This window comes from Balaenoptera borealis (assembly GCF_965194805.1).
Source record: "Balaenoptera borealis genome assembly, chromosome: 12".
NCBI lineage: Eukaryota > Metazoa > Chordata > Mammalia > Artiodactyla > Balaenopteridae > Balaenoptera > Balaenoptera borealis.
In genome coordinates, this window is record NC_138869.1 from 18,821,231 (window position 1) to 18,842,398 (window position 21,168).

At 36.8% G+C, this 21,168-nt stretch overlaps 1 protein-coding gene across 1 annotated transcript in view; it reads right to left on the bottom strand.

Annotated features, from left to right (window-relative positions):
- CNTN6 (contactin 6) overlaps positions 1 to 21,168 on the bottom strand; it is a 675,643-nt gene that overhangs the window by 235,781 nt on the left and 418,694 nt on the right. The window contains 1 exon segment of the mRNA XM_082345413.1: positions 2,930 to 17,700. Coding sequence (XP_082201539.1) covers positions 2,930 to 2,984 — 55 coding nt within the window. The 5' untranslated portion in view covers positions 2,985 to 17,700.

Genomic DNA, 21,168 nt, shown 5'->3' on the forward strand with positions numbered 1-21,168 from the left:
ATGTATCCACAGGGCCATACTCCCTCCAAAAAAGAAAACATCTGTTTCCTTGCCTTTTCTAGCTTCTAGAGCTTCATTTCTCTCATTTCTTGGCTTATGGTCCCTTCCTATACACTTAAGGTCAGCAGCATAGCATCTTCAAATCTCTCTCTCCTCTTTCATCACATTGCCTTCTGCTCTGTGACAAATCCCCCTTTGCCACCTTCTTACAAGGGCATTTGTGATTTCCCACTCAGTTATTCCAGGATAATCTCTCCATCTCAATATCTTTAACTTAGTCACATCTGCAAAATCCATTTTGCTACTTAACGTAAAAGTCACAAGTTCCAGACATTAGGTCCTAGATACCCTTGTGGGCAATTATTTAGCCTACCACACACATTAATGAAATAATTAAAAAGTATATAATTAGCAATCATGTTTCTTAATTAAATGGTTTTCTCATAATATTTAAAAAATATTAAAATAGAACAATAGAACTTTTAAATACCCATAACTTCAAAAATGTTCCAGAACCATAAAGTGTGTCTGGGTAGATTATGGTTCATTGTAAAAGCTTAAAGGCCAATGTTCATAGTAAAGAAGTTAGATGAAGTAAAGTTAATTGAAAAAAAAGAAAAAAAAGAACAGGAGACGAGATTGGGGGCAAAATTTTTTATTTTAATTTCGAGTGTGGAGAGATTTAAAATGTAAACATTTTGAAAAGACTGTAACCATAAAAATAGGAAGGAAAAAGCACATAATTGTGAAAGATTTGCTGGCCTTTCAGAATGAATCAAAGGCAAGTTTTGGAAAAACAAAGAAGATATTACATATACGCATAGAAAGAGTAGTATATCATTAGAGAATCTAATTTTCTAAACTAGCATAGTATCTGCAAGTAGGGAGACACACCATGAAATCTCTAAAAATAACAAGCAGATTTAAAGCAATACTCTCTTGTGTATATCATTATCAGCATCCTTACCTCTGGGGCAATGTTTAGCTCAGATTATCTTATTTAAATAGCTATGGCTTAAAAAAAAAGATCCAATCTGTTCTTTCACAAGAAAATTGTACACCAAGGACATATGATTATTTTTCCCTTTAGGATAAAGCAAAAAGACATGTTGAATCACATACAATTTTGATAAATAAAAGTTAACAGAAGAACTGGAGGATTTTTCAGATCTGATATGTGCTCTGAGAATAATAATTTATTTTTTTTACCATGAAAGTTCTTCTAGAGATACTGTGTTGATTCAATATAGATATTTAAAGGGCAAAATGTTAATGATAAATTTTGACAGGAAGCTGAAACTTGAGGGTAGAAATATAATTTTTATTCACATATGTATAATTTGGGGGCACCTTGATGCAGCTTTTTTTTTTCCATCTATTACAAAAAAATATATTGTTATTTAACTCTGATTCTTTGTTACAGAGAGTTAGAAGTGACATGAATCAAAATAATGTTATAACTTTGAATAAACATGATACGGCTGTAGCACTTCTAGCCACTGGATTCTCTAGTAGTAAAAATACTTTTATTTAAATGGTTTTCTGATTCTAATAGTTGTTTTCTGCATATTTTAGCCTTCTCATAGCTTTTAAGATTAGAAAGCTTTCCACTTCTTAGAATTGTCATTAAATATTTGTCTCTTACAATTACTGTGTTTCTGGCTTGTATGTTACTATGTTTGTTCCTGTGTTTCTCCCAATATATTAGGGCTTTGTCATGAACATTGGAAACTTCAATAGTACCCGCTATTGAAGGTGATGGGAAGCAGTATGTTGTAATAGAAGAGCTGCTCTGACAATCAGATGACCCGGACAATATCCATTCTCTTTGGCAACTCACATAGGTAAGCTTGAAAATTCAGAACAGAATTCTGTGTTCTTAATAGACTATGGTTGATTATGTACAAAAACAGCTACTAGTATCCCCTTTACTATTTCCATGCCCCTTTACAGTGTAACTTTGTGGCTTTTCTATCAAGAGATGCAGTATATTTTCATATCTCTTGAATCTGGACTGATTGTGTGACTTGGAATTGTTAAAAGAATGCAGCAGAAATGACACTGTGTCAGTTACAAGCCTTGACATTAAAAAGACTTGCATACTTCTGATTTCTCTTGGAACTCTGAGCAGGCACTATGTGAAGGAGCCCAGACTCACAGAGGATGAAAGAACCCTTGGCCCAGGGCAGAGACAGCCCAGTGGTCTCAGCTGAGAATATCCTAGACTAGCCAGATCCCAGATGACTCAGTAGCTAACCACAGGTGTAAAGTACTCAGGCAAAATCAAAAGAATAGCGCAGTTGATCCCATTTAAAATTGCCAACCTACAGACTTAACTAAATACATGGTAATTTGTTATTGTAATCCATTCAGATGTGGGATGGTTTATTACATGGCAAAAGCTAACTGATACACAGACTTAATATATTTTAGTTGAGTGAAAGAATATATCATTGAAATGGAAAGAAAAAAAATTTCTAAAGTTATTCTACTTCTGATGTGAAATTCTATATTATTTTTTCTTCTATACCAATATAGCTTTTTATCCATACCAAATTCTAAATTTGAGGGAAAATATACATTTCTATTTTAATTTTTAAAGACTACTCTAAAGGAAATAAAAAAGAAATATTCTTCTTTGTTTATTGATGAGAAAATTACTTAATCACATTTTTACTATAAAAATTTCATATGTGACAATTTATAATTGAAATAATCTTAGTTCTGTTTAAAAATGGCACTTGATTTATTTTTTAAGGATTAAAGTCTCTATATTAGCCATAGAGATTACCTTCAAAATTGTATCATTTTAGTCATTTAAATAAATAAATAACATAAGTTATTTTGTATTTGAAAATTGCTTCCCTGCGGAAAAAAATAAAATGCCAATAGATTATCAATCAAAACTCATAATAATAGAACACTTTACCTGCATAAGTATTTATGAGTGTCAGCAGAATTACCAATTTCCAAAGCAACCTCATTTCCACTTGCTGAGGTCAAAATTTCTCCCATACAATCAGCCGGAAAGAAAATGTCTGTCTTCCAGTCTGAAAGAAAAAAAAATTGTCATGAAATGACAAATATACAAACATGCATATTGTAAAGTATGTATGAATTGTTGCATATTCATTCAAGTTGATATTAAAATATTAACCTAAATAAAGCAACCTAAAGGTCTACTTTTTATATATATGTGTAGTTTATAAATTTCCATAATTTCAGCTCATATTTCCATAATTTCAATTCATACCTTAGAAATACATGTCATTTGCTATAAAATTTGCTGTAGTAGTTTATGGGCTGTAGTACAATTCAATTGAATGTATTCTATATGGATTAAAACTTTCATGAGTATAATTTTAAATTCGGTTCTTTTTGAAATGTTAGAGAGGTTTAAAAACATGTTAAATCAACTCCTACAATTCTGTTGGTGACTTTTATTTTTGATTTTACACCATTAGGAATAAGGTAAAATATTACTCTGTCTTATATATATTAACAGTGATTTTATACATTTCATGGATTTTTAAGTGTTTTTTTTATCAGCATTATTCTCAATATATTGAGAATATATTCATTGGGAAACATTTTCCTATTGTTACTAGAACTAAAATTAATATTGTGCTACAATATTTCTGCTGGAACTCAGTTTCTGGAAGTATTATCTTTCAAGTGTGAGACATACTTTTCCTTTGTGATCACGTCACAATTTTCTCTAATTTATTTTTACATTTAAGCTTTCCAGTGAGAAATGAAATCAAGATAAAGTGTTTGTTCAGCCTTTACTCCAAAAGTGAAATCTAGTAAGCAGCTCATAAAGCTCATAATCTCAAACAAGTATAGAATAAACTCACATAGGTCACATTTGATAAAATTATTATATATCAAATGATAGGACCCTTTGGAAACTTTTAACTTAGTGCAAATGTATTTTCTTGCAACTTCAAATATCCTTGGAAGCATGTGGATTTTAAGTGTAAGTCTAGTAAAAAAAAACTTTTTTTTTTGATCATTTCCTGATATATTTTTAAATTGTAAAAATCTTTAATTTCTTTCTGTAACTAGTTACTTCAACTTAAACCCCAAACACTGACTGTATTCAACTTTAAATCTATATAAAATCCAAGTTAAAAGCTTTCAAATTTAATCTAGGAATAAAAATCAAAAAGAAAATAAACAATATTCAGGTCAATATGCTATGCTGAGTTGACAACGTCCTTCCAGAAATTCTCTCATATCTTACATCATCTTTCCATTCTCTTTGACACCACAGGTTCTAAGCTCTTAACCCCTTACAGTTAAGTGAAATTATACACGATATCCATTCATTAATTTATATTTTTTCAAGAAATATTTATTTATTTATATTTATTCTCTGCCAGACATTAGGTACTTTGGTGTTAGTAGTGAATCTAAAACCCTTCATTTCTACGCTTGAGGTCTTGCCATCTTTTAAGAGACACAGACTTTTAAGAAAAACAGCAAAATCAAACACACACACACACACACACACACACACACACACACACTGATAAATAGTTAGGTGTGGTAAATATGGTAATACTTTGAAGAAAACAAATGCAATCTATGAGGCGGGGTTCGAGTAGTATTTTTGAACGGAGGCTTGAAAAATGAGTATGCTTTAGCCAGGCGAAGAGTACATGTACATGAGGTAGGGAGCATAGGAGAGCAGGGATTAAGATAGGTAAGATGTGGAAGGAGACTACTAGCTGTCTAAGCAAAAGGGAGAGAGTGTGACAAGGTCCTGAAGCAGGCCTGAGTTTGCATTTTCAAAGACCTGACAAAGATCCAGTTTGCTATTCAGAAGGACAGTAACATGAGACAAGGTTGGAGAAGGACAAAGAGGTTAAACTATGGGCCATGTTGACAAGTATGGATGTTGTACTTCTACATTATAATGAGGATTTTTAAGCAGGACAGAATCAATTTAATATACATCGTACAAACATCACTGGCTGATGTGGAGAATGGAAGGGGAGGAGTAAAAAGTAAAAACTTACAATTACTAACTTATCTGATGGGCATTCATTATTTTTTCCAACCAAACAATTCTTCCCCCTTCTTCTGATAAAAGCTCTGTGGTTTTTTGTTTTCGTTTTTGTTGTTTTAGGAACCACCTCCCTACACACCCTCAGTCCATATAATGAGAGTGAGATTCCCTTCACCTCCTAGCTCCAGGGATGAGGATGTGACCAGGGCTATGTCAGTCAGGAATCCATACCCCTGGCTACAATGTTTTGTAAAAGGATGGGCATGTAGCCTAAGCCAAACCAGTGACAACAAAGCCAAGACCTTTGTCAATAATATTAAGACAGTTAAGTTGTTAAGATATAATCTGTTGATCCAATGTAATACAAAATTTTGCAAGTCCTGTCTTGACCCAATTTTGAAGGCATGGCTAAAAACGCTCGGGCTTCCCTGGTGGCGCAGTGGTTGAGAATCTGCCTGCCAATGCAGGGGACACGGGTTCGAGCCCTGGTCTGGGAAGATCCCACATGCCGCGGAGCAACTGGGCCCGTGAGCCATAATTACTGAGCCTGCGCGTCTGGAGCCTGTGCTCCGCAACAAGAGAGGCCCCTATAGTGAGAGGCCCGCGCACCGCGATGAAGAGTGGCCCCCACTTGCCACAACTAGAGAAAGCCCTCGCACAGAAACGAAGACCCAACACAGCCATAAGTAAATAAATAAATAAATTTAAAAAAAAAAATTAAAAAAAAAAACGCTCAATTCCCCTTAGCAGACAGTTTGCTGAGTCCCCACCCCAACTTCTTCCCTTATCAGGCCCTGACGCTTCTGGGTTATAATGCACACAAACCAATTTCCAGAGGCCTCCAGTTACCTAACAACCAGGAATGGCCCTTCTTCCTAGGGCTGACAGAATTATTCAAAATACTCAATCTCAATCAAAATACTCAATCTCAATCAAAATACTCAATGTCCTCAAAACTTAGCTAACACTACCTCACTTGCCATACATTAGCTGCTCTTATCCTGTCCATACATACTTGTCATACATCAGTCCCAGCTTGCTATTATCCTGTCCCTGGGTATACTTCCATGAATACCCCTTCTCTCATTTGGATCTGTAGGAAACAAGAGTTTTGCTTCATATATCCCAGTTTCACATATCTGAGTGTTACTATGTTGTGTTCCTCCATCTAAAGAACCTGTAGTCGTAGCTGATATCATGAAATTATGAAATGTCATGCTTAAAATCTGGAATTCCCAGATGTGAATGAGTAAGACAAAATTTTTGCCCGATCCAGTTTGGGTTGTAAATTTTTTTGTCTCTTGCAAACAAAATCATCTGACTAGTATATTCATTTTTCAGCCTGAATTTATATAAAGTTTTTCTTAAAGACTCCAGTGCAAACTGACATGATATATACCCCTTGAGCCTCGTATTTATCAAAGACTCCATTATATTGCCAGCATTTTCATACATTATCTTGAAGATAAAGCTGTATGTAATGCTTGCTCCTAATACATGGTATAGTATGTAATGTAGAGCACATAGGTATTCAGTAAGTAGGTGTCTGGTTTGTATTTGACAACCAAACAATCTAGTATTATGAAGGAAAAGACTAAACTGGGAATCTAGAGACTCTGCTTCTACTACTGTATTTCTCTTAACCAGCTTATTAATTTTGGGTGTTTCATTTCTAATCACAATGATTGTCAGCTTCCTCCTATGAAAAAGGAAGGGCTTGACCTAGAGATCACCCTTAAATTTCTTCCAACTCTAATAGTCTAAGATTGTTTGATTCAACCAGGTATCTAACTTCATAGCACATATTTCCCTTTATCATCTGATTGCTTATCAACATCCTGTAATGAGGGCAAAGTCCAAGAGATATTTTATTTTGCAATGCTCTATAAAGATAGCCTAAATAGCTAATATTTATGCATCAGTTGCCATTTGTAAAAGTTCCATTTGTAAAAGTTTAAATTGCCTGAGGAAGGAGAATACACTGGCTCAATGAGAACAATCCAGATAAGAAGAGTCTGGTTATTTACTCACAGCGAAAAGGGATAGAAATATTCAGTAGCTAAAATTTATGCTGGGCACTGACACGCAAAATAGCCACAGGAATTATTTCTAGGTTCCTAGAATCCTAAAGATTGCTTGAGGCAAAATAAAGGAGGCCAGTATATAAACTTAACTTAAAAGAACTTCCCGAAGCTCTAAAAAAGTTTCAAAAATGCATCACCAGCACTTTGTTTTGGATGAGGTTAATAAACCATGCAATCTTTAAATATCATTTTGGCCTCGAGAAGTGGGTGTCTTGGTTCATAACCCAGCTGCTGAGGTTATTGTTCTATTATTACTGGACAAACTTGTCCCCTCCAGACCATATGTGTTTCTTTTTCCTCTCATGGAATTTCTCAGTGCAAAAGTAACAATTTCAAACACTTCAACACAAGAATATGTGTAGGTACACAATCTCTTTCTTGTAATCCCCACCCCCAGATTTTTTTAAAATCTCTGAAAGTTGAAATACCCTTGTAAGTTGAGTGGCAAAATTAATTTGGTGGTAAAATCTGTACCAAATTAATGTGAGGTTGTTTAGTCTGTTTCATCCAACTTAGCATGAATATTTAGGTTTTGCTGTTGAACAGAAAGTGTTGGTTGATGATAGAGCTGTTCAGCCCACTGAAGGTATTGTCTAAATACGTGTAAATTTGAACCACATTGCCTTTCTAAAGACCAAAGTAGGGATCAGCAAACTGAAGTCTTCTGACCAAAGTCAGTCTTCTGCCTGTTTTTGTAAATAAAGTTTCACTGGAACCCAGCATACCTATTTATTTATGTACTGTCTATGGTTCCTTTTGTGCTACAAACGCAGAGTTGAGTAGTTGTGCCAGAGACCATATGGCCCTCAAAACTGAAAATATTTACTATCTGGCCCTTTATAACCTTAGGGCTTCTGGAAGTTCTGTTGCTGATCTCTGGTCTAATATACTCTAAAGTCTAAAAACATTTGGCTCTGAAGATTTCAGGTAAAGGAATGTGGAACTCTATTTCTCTAACCGCATGTATACATACTCAGCAAGAATTGCACATGTTTAGCAGAAAAAATAAATGGGTCTTGATTTTGAAGTAGCTTCGGACTGTATTATACCTTAATAGGATATCTTCTTACCACGTGTCCCCAATCAGCATCTGACCCCAGATGGCACAGGAGAGAAGAGTTCAGAGATGATTGCTGTGACTGTGAGTTTGTACCTAAGACTGATTGTTCTCAACCCACACAACACAAACATTTCCTTCGTTTGGTTCAGAATAACCCTTTTTTTTTTCAAATAGAAAGCCATCACTCAATTTCTTGGCCATAAAACCATTCATCAGTCTATGAATGTGCTACAAATGCTCATAAACCAGGAATGATTAGGAAGTTAAGTATTGGCTTGACTTTAGGTAATAGAATAATTCTGGGAGGTTGTTGCCATGTTAAATTGTGGTGTGCCCAGCAGACATGAGAGACAATGGGTGTTACCAAAAGAGAGATGGAATGAATCTCTGCTGTTTAGCTTTTACAAAAGCATCTTCCAACTTCTCTTTGCACTGAGAACTAGCAACATTTGCTTAAACAAAACGGTGGGTGGATGTGCATGTACAGCTTTGTAACAAGCCTTTGAAAGGGGCTCATGAAGGATTCTACTTGGTACTCAATAACTACACTTACAAGCTACAGAGAATGCCTAAGATAACCTAACACATCACATTGAATGACAGAAGAAAAACCTGGGGAGTTATTCTTGTCTAACTGTCTCAACTTGATGCTCTTTAATATCTGTAGATACATCTATGTGACACCAGTTTGGGTGACAGACAATTTTGTTAATCGGTACATACAGTGTATAAAAATCCTCAGGTCTATTACAATTGTACCTGTTTCTTGCCCTTTTTGCATTATCTGAAATGATTTTCTCACTTTGGTAGTAGGAAAAAGAAGTAACTACTCATTGGCTTTGGTGGTCACTATAAATACAGGGTAATAGAATGACCAATGGAGGAATATTACTTAAAATATTGCCAACTTCTCTCTATGTGTATTAGCTGTGCTGCTTTAACATGAAAGGAAATCATTGTTGCAAGTGCATTATTCCTAATGGGCTTATTCTTCCTCTACTTATAGCAACATTGCTTTGACATTGAAGAATTTCATAGCAGAGATTAAGATCCATTTTCAGATGGCATGTTCATCATAAGAACAAATGTGCTCAGCACTAATTGCCCTTTTGTTTTTAATTGACCACTTAATTAACTGCACTAGGTAAATTAAAAATCTCAAATCCATTTTCTTCAGGTAGCCGCACTGTTTTATTTCAGTATGATAAAAATCTGTGGCCAGATAGAAGGGAAGATGCTTAATAATTTTACAACAGATTTCCAACCTCAGCATTCATGGAGTTATTTACTATCAAACTAAATCAATAATAAATTAAAAAATGAAATATTTATGATCTGAAAAATCTGATTTAGACTAGGAAACCCCAACTGCCTTTAAGTCAGGCAAAGTAGCAAGATAAATCATGCCATCACAGTCTTTGTTTTCAGAATATAATGCAATCACTTACGGTAATTGTTATGCCAGCTCTCAAAATAGGCAGTCATAATAGATGATAGATTAGCAGAAAGATATAACACAGCGTGTTTAATGCAATCATAGAAGAAACATTCCTTCTTTTCTTCGAGGAGACATGATTAAATGTTAAGTTGTTAACAGCATGAAATAAATGCAAATATGTTTGTTATGAAAGTAGTTAGAATCATTTCTACATTTTTTCTTATTAGAGAAACCAAGCTGTACAACTTAACCTAGTCATCAATACAGTCTATCTCATATGGCTTTTGCTTGAGGCAGTGGAGTCTTGCTGAAAGAGACCAACATGAAGAAATTAGTTTTCTAAGTGATAAGAAATCATCCTTTCAATGAATTTCAGAATTGAAAGAAAGTACAGATCTTCCTCGATTTACAATGGGGTTATGTACCAATAACCCCAATGTAAGTTGAAAATATCATAAGTCAACAATGCATTTAATACACCTAACCTACTGAGCAGCATAGCTTAATCTAGCCTACCTTAAACATGTTCAGAACACTTACATTAGCCTGCAGCTGGGCAAAATCCTCTAACCCAAAGCCTCTTTTATAATAAAGCGTTGAATATCTCTTGTAATACGTTGAATATTGTATTGAAAGTGAAAAACAGAATTGTTGTAAGTGTATCAGTTGTTTACCTATGTGATTGGGGGACTGATTGGGAGCCGTAGCTGCCCAGCATCATGAGATAGGAGCCTACGGCATATTGCTAACCTGGGAGAAGGTCAGGGTTCAAAATTCAAAGTAAAGTTGAATTTGAAACATCGTACGTTGGGGTCCGTCTGTGTAGAGATAATATTGCTTTCATAGGGGAGGAAACTGAGGCCTCAAAGGAGTAAATAATTATCCCTATTCAGTTCATGACCTAGAGTGAGACCTGAGGGCGGATCCCTGATAGAGAGTCCTCCCTACTACATGCCCCTTTTGATCTGTGACACTGGACACGTCACCTAAGTATAGCTTCAGCCTCTGTGAGCCTATTTTCCCAACTGAAAAATGCAGGTAATTATATCTCATAGAAATGGTCTTGGTATCTCTGTTAATCAGACTAAGAGAATCAGGGTGGGTGATAATGTAGTTTGGAGGATTTGTAATGTCAACTCTCATCTCTGAAAACGGTGACAAGAAATATTTGCTGTTCAGGCAAACCTAACTTTATTAGACTTACTACAGAAAGAGAGACTATAACTTGAAATAGTCTTAGTACTATCTCAGAAGGGGAAGTTATGGATGATATTTATAGGATTTTATGGCCTGAGCTGAGTGACTTTAAGGTTGATCTTGCAAGATGAAGAACTGACTAGAAATAGGCAGAATTCATGGTGTAATAGCTTTAGATTGATGGGCACCATGTGGTTAGACTCTTGATGTAGGTCTTGATGTTGTTCTTGAAATGAAAGTTTTATCCTATAGAAGTGAATACTTCCTAAGGCAAATAACTAAATTACTTTGCTTTCAGTATCATTTAACACAGGGATAGGGAATTATGCCAGTTTCAGTTCTCAGTAATGAGTTGAATAATAAGATGGACAGACTGCTAACCAAGCACCAAAGCAGAAAGGAGTTGGGAAATTTTTCTGTAAGAATCAGATAGGAAATAACTTTCGCTTTTACAGATCATTCGGCCTCTGTTGCCACTACTAAACAGGACTGTTGTAGCAAAAAAGCAGTCATAGACAAGACGTTAACAAATGGGAGTCGCTGTGTTCTAATAAAACTTTATTTACAAAAAAGTGATCAAGGGTAGCATTTAATCCAAGGCCACAATTTGCCAACCCCTGTCTAAAGAATGGCATGGAGAGAAGTTTCTAGTGGGAAGTTATCAGCCCAAGCCTACTGAATATTTGAGTAACCTCTGGAATGACAAGAAGCTGGGAGGGAGAGTGAGTATATCAGATACCAGATATATTCAGAAATATAATTCAGAAATATCTTGATTAAAACAAATGGGGTATAGTCATTTGCCCCATTCTTTTTAATCTAAATATTTCTGAATTTTGCTACTGATATCTATGTTAAATATATGATATATATTATAATGTATATGATATACATATATCATACATAAATAAGTTTAACAGTAAGAAGCAGATTATTTTTCTTTTCACTCTTATTGCTTCTTCATGTATTCCAAATTAAAAAAAGGGCTAAACAAAACAAGAATATTTATAGCAAGATCCTGTTGAAACAACTATGCATATGAAGCGTTTTGTTCATTTGTTTTGTTTGGGGGAATATAAATAAGCTTATTTGGGAGCAGCATTAGAGCATCAGAGGAAAAAAATTTACTTCTTTATGTGCTTAAGAAAAAGCAGTCAGACTGGGGGAAAATTTCCTTTTTTTCTGCTTTGCTAAATTTGGCAAATTAAAGAAAAACAAAGCAAAACAGATTGGTATAGTCCAAAACAATATCTAAATCTAATAAGGTGGTATTTAATAAGAGTACATATTAAGTTTTAGGTTTAAAACATTGATCTACTTATTCAGCATAGGAGCAGCGTGGGGCAAAGTGACTTTACATAATTTCAAGTTAGAAAAACAAACACAATATGGGGTGATTCTAGGCCAACATTCAATATTTGCTTATCTTTTGACATAGTTGCTGAAAATCAGATGTAACTGAGGTTGCATTAATAAAAGCATAGTGTCCAAAACAAGGGAGGTGCTATTTCTACCTTAACGTGCGCTTATGTAACCACATAGGGGGATTGCATTCTCCTCTCAACATCAAGGCTTAAGAGAAATTTTGACAAATTGAAAGCCTCTCCTAGGGAGCAGGGTGAGGATGATGAAGTGGCTGGGAGCTTATGAGGGTCATTGGAAGAAAACGAGTATGCTTAGCCTGGGGAAGAGAGGATTTAGCAGGCAGAGGAGAACCATCTTCAAATATTTGAAAGGCTGTGTTGTGGAAGAAGGATTAGACTTATTATTTGTGTCTCAGGAGAGCAGAACTGGGACCAAAGAGTAGACATTTCAGGGCAGCAAAATTCAGCTTAATATCAGCCCAGAGCATTTTAACAAGTAGAATTGTTTAGCCAGTGGTTAAGTGCACTGGCTTTGAAACCTAGGCATTCTAGGTTTGTATCTCAAAACCTACAGTCACTTAATAGCTTTGTGACTTTAGAGGAAGTAAAATACCATCTCTGAGCCTCAGTTTTATGATAATGACAATGGAAAAAGTACTATCTACTGCATGGGTTTATATAAGGATTCAGTGAGATTGTGCATACAAAGAGAAAAGTGGTTTCTCCATGAGATACCAAGTTCTTCAGGACTAGGCATATAGAAGGAGCAGCTAGATGACCACTTCTCTGGAATATTATAGAGGGCATTTCTGCACCAGGTAGAAGATTAAACTAGACAACCTCTTAAGCCCTTCTAAACTTGTATCTTTTTATTTCTATATAGGAGCAGGAAGCTGAAAATCCTCTGTACCAGGGGTCATTGGGTGGTGGTCCAAAAGCTGGATTCCCCTAGAAGAACACTTGAAAATTGGGAAACCAGAATAAAAAGGAACATTCTGGCTTCTCTTTAAATATCTGAAGACTTGGTATCAATGGTTCACATTTCTACATGGTTAAGAAGCCGAATCCAGCCTCTGTACCCCAACAGTGAATTAAATCTTGGAGACAGAGTTTTGGGTGAAGTAGAAAAGAATAGCTTTATTGTTTTGCCAGGCAAAAGGGGCCACAGCAGGCTAATGCCCGCAAAGCTGTGTGTCCCCACTTGGAGAGGGTAGTGAGAAGTTCTATAGTAATGGTTCAAAGAGGGTGTGATCAGCTCATGGACATTCTTCTGACTGGTTGGTGGTGAGGTAAGTGGGAGTCAGCATCATCAACCTTCTGGTTCCAGCCAGTCTGGGGTCTACATGCCTGTGGGCAGCATACCTTCGTTAACTGTTAACTTCACTCACCTGATGGGGGTTTCAGTATCTGCAAAACAGCTTAAAGATATTGTTGTGTGTATCCCTTGATGGGGAACAGGACCTTGCCCCAAGGTGGCACTATTGTTTGTTTCTCCCCTGTCTCATGTCCCCTCCCTTCCCTAATAACAACTGCTTGAATCTGTCCGTTGGGACTCAGGGAAATTCATGGAGGCTGAATAAAGCCTATTTCTTATAATCAAAGAAATGGGGGACACAGAAAGGTTTTTGTGCATAGGAGCCTCACAGGGCCCTGCTTGGTATCAGTAACAACACCTTTAAAAGGCATTAACAACAACAAGCATCAGCAGTGCTTGGCCCTTTAACATCATTTGCCTTAGTTTAGACAATCAGACCCAGTTCGTCTAAGATCCAGCCCACCTTAGTCTCATATCACCTGCCTGATCTCTGAAGGCGGTGTATTGCCATTTCTGTCCTACATTAGCTAGGTGAGATAGCTGGAAGCAGTCCTTCTGGACTGCAGTCCTTTTGGACAGGATAGAAAAATAGGAGGAGGAAGAGAATGAATGGGATACCGGCAGGCTGTCTGAAAGGGAAGATTAACAACAAAAGTATTAATAATATTAGTTTTTGAATACTGACCAGTTACCAGGCTCTGTGTCAAGGACTGTATGTACATTGTCTCATTTAATCTTTACAGCAGTCCTATAAGGTGTGTAAAATGATTGCTTTCCTTTTATGAGTGAGGGTACTAAAGCCTGGAGGGGTAAATACTTGCGTAAATGTGTGCCCAGCTAATAAATGGCAGAAAAGTCTCTCATCTGACCAGTATCTGTTCCAATCCTGAGCCTTTGCTTTCCTCCACAATGGCCAATCGTACAAACTTTACAATTTTGCCTAAAGCCAGTCCTGGGAGATTCAGTTCTAATTTCTGAGCAAACATATTTCTGATAGGAAAGGTCTCTTCCTATCAGAGTTGCAAAGGGAAGATTCCTCCTTCATTGTGAATAACCTGAACTGTTACGAATCTATATGGCACTGTGCAAGGTTTCCCACAGTGTGCTTTTTGGACTTAAAAAAAAGTAGCATGTAGTCAAATACTATGCCAAACACAAGGTTAAATAAGGTGAACAAGTTCTTTCCTGCAGGATTTCTCAGTGTCTCTACTCTTCTAATGCACATTATAGAATCTGAGGAGAAGGGTGCGTACTGTTTCTTAGACTTCCGTGATCCTGGGACTCTGTATTCTTCAGTGTTTACCCTAGAGTGAATGAATACTCCATAGAACACAAACCTAATAGAGAGAAAAGAGCCCTGGACCAGAAATGCAATGGTATCAAAGTCCCAACTCTGCCAACAGCTAGCTATGTGATCTAAGTCTTGTAACCTCTGTTCTTATGTTGGGACAGTAATATCTGTCCTACTGACCGCTCCAAGTTTTTATAGGGATAAACTAAAAGAGGATTTAAAAGAGCTCTCTAAATTGAAAAAAGCCCAAGATATGCATAAGGGATTAAATGACTAATGTTTCTCTCTCCTACGTAACTGATCAGGGAAATGGGCTAGATTTTAATCACTTTCATGCCAATCAGCGATTTTCTGACCACACATAATGTTGTATCTTTTAAAAATGCATGAATGTGTGAATTTTCTGATCTACCTGGGAAGAATTATCAAAATATTATCTATATATTCATATTGTCATGAAAACATTAGAGCTATGCAATTGTAAACTCTCTGCTGAGAAAGAACACACTTTCTTCCAAGGCTATCCATTAAGGAAGGAAAGAGGAAAGAAATAGTGAGTACTCATAGCAGGATGTACACTGATTCCATTCTGTTCCCTTTGGCTAAGGTTCATGGTCCCCAGCCCCTGGACAATTGGACCTTTTGCCTTCTCTTCCATCAACCTGTCCCCTGATATGTGCTCCCATTGGCAGTCCTGACCTCACAGAAATAGGAGTCGTCTCCGGAGGAAAATGCAGTTGCCTGTCAACACTGTCGCTGTAAAAGTGGGAAATTCCTCTGCTATTGAGAGGCTAGAATTTCTAAAATAATAAAAATAAAAAGGAGAGAGAGAAAAAAATAACTCATTTGGCAACAGGGAATGGCATTGAACCTTGGTCTCTTAAGTGCCCCATTCCTTGGCTTTTTGAAGTTGCAGAAATGCGAATCAGGCTTTCTGTTGAGTGTGTTACTCTTGCTAAATACATGGTCACCGAGAGGAAAGATGCTGTGGCCTGGGGCACGGGGGCAGACCTCATTCCTCAGCCCTTTGCTCATTCTTTCACCTTTGGAGGTGGCTTTTGTAGGTAAAGAAAAAAAAAGTCATCTGCTGACCTGACGATACACTTCCCCAAAGGCAGGGTATTAAGATGTTATCTCAGATTTCCCCCAGTTCATGCCTGCTTCCTGCCTTCTTACTAATAGGACCTAAACTGCCTTCCAATACCTGGATCTCATGTTTATATAAATAGTACCCCACTTCTGTAAATTGATTTATAGTGTGAAAAGTGCTTTCTCAAATAAAATGTCTCATTTTGATTTTTTTTTTAATTACCAAGAAAAACAAAAAGTGAGGCTCTGAGAGATTAATTAACTTTCTTGGAGTCAGCCAGGATAAAGTATGCATACTCTTTTAAAAATATTGTTTTATATTTTCCACCCTCTAAATTTTGGTGATTTGGGACAAAACTGTATTATAATTTATATCCAGATCTAGGTAAGGGTATTGTGAGCTGTGAACGGTGGGGAGGGAATAACAGGAGGATGTGAAAAGCACTCTTAGAGGAAAAGAGCAGTACCTTCTGCAGAGGTTCCCCATGGGCAGACTGGCCCAGTGAAAACATCACTGGACCAGGAATCCAAAGGGCTCAGAGACAGTCCACCACTGCCAGTAACCAGTTACATAATCTTAGTAAATCCAGCAACATTTCTGGTCTCAGAATTCTATGCTGAGATGGGAGAGCAGGCAATTCAACAGAAACAAGTAGGAGGCAGGCTTCCAAATAATGTAACGCTACTTCAAGTATTGGGCCAAAAGCATATAGGTAGTATGTGGCCGAGCTGGACCTTGGACCTAGGTCTTTTGATTTTAAGACTAAGGCCCTTTCCATATTATATATAGGAAGCACAGGATTGATGTCAGTGATCTGGACATATGTACTTGGAATTATTCTGAAAAAGACATTAATTGGTTTCCAGAACAGTAGGCAACTTGAATGTAAAAGTAGTTTTAGGAAAATATCTAAAGTGGGACAGGCTGTAGTGAGACTAAAGGCAGAGTGGTGCTCTTAAAACTGCCTTTTGTTCAGTCCCTATGGCCGCCTACTAGACTAAGCAGATCTGCGGAAGGAAAGAGAACACCAGAAAACAGCCACGTTTCCACTACAGTAGTTTCCTTTCTCTGCATAATGTAAACAAAAGGCCATGATTCTGGGGAATAGCTCCCAACCCAATCCAGCAGTCCATTTTGCACATAGGTAGATGGCCACTACTGCCCTGAACTCCTATGTGCAAGAGGGCATTGGTTCTGTTAGGCCACCATGTCTGAAGGGACATGGAAAGGACGACAGAGTCATTGACTCAGTGGCTTTGAGCTTTTCAAGAGGAGACAGTGGTAGCTGCAGGTCTGTGCTCTGTAGCCACGCCTCCTCCTTTCAATCCAGCCTCTGCCTCTCGTTCAGTAAGGAATTTGGTACAGGTTACCTAACTCTTCTGTGCCTTCGTTTCCTCATCAGTAAAATGGGAATAATAATAGTAGCTACTTCCCAAGTCTGAGGCGAGGATAAGTTAATTCATATAAACTGCTTTGAACAGTATCTCATATGAGACCAGAGCTCACTAAATAATAGCTGATATTATTATTGTCATCATTATTGTTGTTATTATTAAGTACAAAACAACCAAATTTAAAAGATCAGGTCATTTTCAAGGATGCCTCTGTCTTTGATTATGTTGGTCCATCTTCCTAGAATTCTCCAATTTTAGAATTCTGCCAAGATTCAATGACCTTTATCCCATGAAGATTTTTATTATACCTTCATTTAGAAATGCTTTCACTTTCAACTTCTAATCAATTTATCTTTAATGAAGGAATGAATAAAATATTTAAGGTATGACTGCTTTTCCATAATATTTTTTGCTGGTCTATTTTTCAGCATTGTGTGTGTAAGTGTGTGTGTCCTTGTACACAGGAAGGATCAAGTTACACTAATTCACTGAGCGGGTGAATGGTTGCTACTTATGACTTAAATGTATTTCAGGGGTGTTATGGAAAAAGCCATTCAGAAGCAATAATAATTTTGAGAGTTATCATTCTCTTTGTTACCTTATAGAATTTAGTACAGTCTCCTTGAAAGGTGATACACTAGACCTTTTAAATAAGGGTAATGAAGAGAAGTAAGTAGGCTTACCCTTGCCTGTCTTCAAGTGACTATTACCCAAACAGTCTAGAATGAGGAAATAAGTGAAAGAAGAATTCTTTTTGCACTAAAGTGATTCCAGGCAAGGATGATATCACCTATCCTCCTCTTAACATCTTTTCCCAACCTGTATGTCTGGTATGTCATCGATGGGACAACCGGTCTTTAGGCTTCCAGAAGAGGTATATATTCTGAATAGGGCAGTGACTTTGGATTCTGCATCTGAATCTCCAATGGCTTAAACTTGGCCTCCCAAGTGTAAAGTGGATTTTAAAACGATATGAGTTTGAAAACATATTGATCATGTTACAAGATGTTATTTGGAGATTTTACAGTAAAAGAAATATAAGCACAGCTGCATATTTCAGAAATTTCAGTCCCAATTTGCTTGTCAGTTCCCAGAACATACTAGTTTTTCAGGGGATGTACATATATAAATAAACTAAATGCGTATAGAAAAGCACATATATCTTTTCTTTCCAAATAGCTTTCCTTCACTCTACCTGACATAAACTCCCTCATGTCCCCAGCCAGAATGGTATTTTTGGCACAATATTGTTCCTGACTTCTCTGTTGCCTCCTGGGGACCTGCCTTTCAAACATCTAATGTGAATTTTCTCATGAATGCCAATGATACACGGCTACATTTTTCCTTCGAACTTTTCATCCCCCAGGCACTCCAAGTACTCTGTAACTACTTCCAAGTTATCCATAATTAGATGAATAGCAATTACTTGTAAAAGAGGGTGGAAAAGGCAAAGGGCATTTTTATTGGTTCTGGGAAGATTTAACTGCATTGATACAGCATTTACTGAAAATCCCCATCACCCCAGAGCATGATGAATGGCCACCTCCATCTCAGCTCTGTCTCAGGAGGTTTCTGGGTACAAAGTGCCCTGAGGTCTCCTTTGCCACGAAAAGAAGCTAGTCTCCATTCATTCTCTCATGTTAACTTCACTTGAGTTAAGTGAGCAGACAACACTTTATTCACTCCCAATTCAAATCAAAATAAAGGTTTAATTTGCTTCCCTGTCTTCTGGGGCTAATCTCCCTCATTGAACACTCATACTCCCATTAATTCAAGGAGAACAACCCCCTAAGCAGCCTTTGATTAGACTCGAAGGATTAATTGTTCCTTTGGAAGCTTGCACACAGCATCCACCAGTATCAACAAGAACCTCCCTTTGTGTACCCTATACCCCAGGGCAGAATTAGGTACGAGACATGACCATCAGCGTTTATGTGACTAGCGGCAGATAATTCACACTCTACCTACTTCTGAGCTCAAGTGCTAAATTTCTAGGATGCCTATTATAGTGCTCCATCTTCCCTGCAGACCTACCATTTGCAGGTAGAATACAAAGACGTCAACTCCTGCTAAGTGTCGGGAACTTTTATCACATAGGAGATGTCAGAACAGACTTTAGCAGAAGTTAGCTTTATGGAATATCTCCAGGGTCTGCCTCTAATGTTAATGGATCAACCTCCCGGTTGAAAAAAAAAAAAAAAGAGTTCTCAGTTCTTTTGCTATTCTTTATATTCTATGACTTCAACTTTATTATTTACATTCAAAGAATCTCTTGAGATAAAGTAAAGTAATACGTTTCAATAATTAGTTTAATAATAAGTTAATTAAGAAAGGATTCACTCCCCCCAACTCTAAGCTGAGTTCCACTTACAACAGCTCTTATAAACCAGCTTAGAGAAAGATGAGATGATTTGTATGTTGATACAGAGAGGCAGAAGTTTTTCTGTGTATGTGTGTATCTTTTCATAAGGGTGGACTAATTTATTTATCAAACAGTATTTTCTTTTTCTGAGTTCCCCCAAAAGTAGTCTGTGAGTCAAGGACTTTTTAATGCAAAAAGGTTGGTTGGGAAGTTATCCTAAGAAACATGGGAAGGGAAGTGGCTTACTCAGACACAGAATAATGGAGCCAGTAAAAGTTTATTATCAGGCCAGTTGTCAGTGTGGTCAACTGGATCTCAGTCTCTCTGGGGAGTACTGGAAGCAGAACAATGTTCAGTTATCCCAAATGAGGGGCACAGAAGATGAGTATTTATTTATCAATTTCTCATCCATAATTGATTGAGAGTTGGTTCTGGGAACATTAACTCTCAGGCAATGCTACTTTGGCCTGCATGGAGAAAAGCTTGTTTCTCAGGCCAGAAACAGAGATAGTAAGGTTTTCACAGTCATCAGAGTTGTAGTTGTGAATCCTGATGGTGGGTATGGGGGTGGGAGATTCACTGAGAGCATGGACAACCTCTGCTATAATTAGTAAATCTCTGCCATTTATTAGACATTGGGTTGTACATTAGCCTTGAAATAGAATCAGTGCCTTTTATAAAAATTGGACTTCAGCAAAGATTTTTATTACTAGAACACCAGGATTATTGCTACCCATCAATCTTCTTGTTTTGCAATTGGCTTTTTCATTAAGTAAAGAGAAGAGAGAGAAGACAGAACATTTAATAGGTAAGTCACACTAAAATTAAGGTTTGGCCTTTCAAACCAATTTTTAAACTCCATATTAAGGAAGCATGCTTTTTTTTCAAAGGGATTGAATATTTAAAGTAACAAAAAATTAAAGAAAGAAAACAAAATGTATTCTATATAAATGAACACTGCCTGATGTAGATAGTTTTCAAAAGCATGACCTGGGAGTTTAAATCAATAACTGTTGAAAATTACCTAGAAACTCATATCTAAAACCAATTCATGTACACTTAAATGTTTAAGTTACAGTACATATACCTCAAACACTTGTCACTTAGAAAGTGTTTTATGTTCCAGCATTGATCCTACAAACTTGCTGGAGTTAAGAAAAGCATCTTATATTTATATAGCATTTTGACTATTAAAATGTACCTCACATTCATATTTTTACTTAAACTTCATAAATATATGTGAGAAAAGTATTATTCACATTTTATAAAAATGGAAAGTGACAGTGCAAAAAGTCAGGTGATTTGCTATAGGTCACAAAACTAGGAAAAGTTGAAACCAAAAATCAGCCCAAACCTTCTTACCAGCTTGTGCCTACATGCATGAAGACAATACAATTCCAGCTACTATTTCACTTGGAACTTTTGGTCAGACCAATAGGACCAAATTTCTTGAGTTGCCTGGGAATTGAAGGTTTCCTGGGATGCAATACTTTGAGTTCTATTATCAGGGCCATCCCAGACAAACGGAAAATTGGGCCTTCTGCCTGGCACTTAAAATA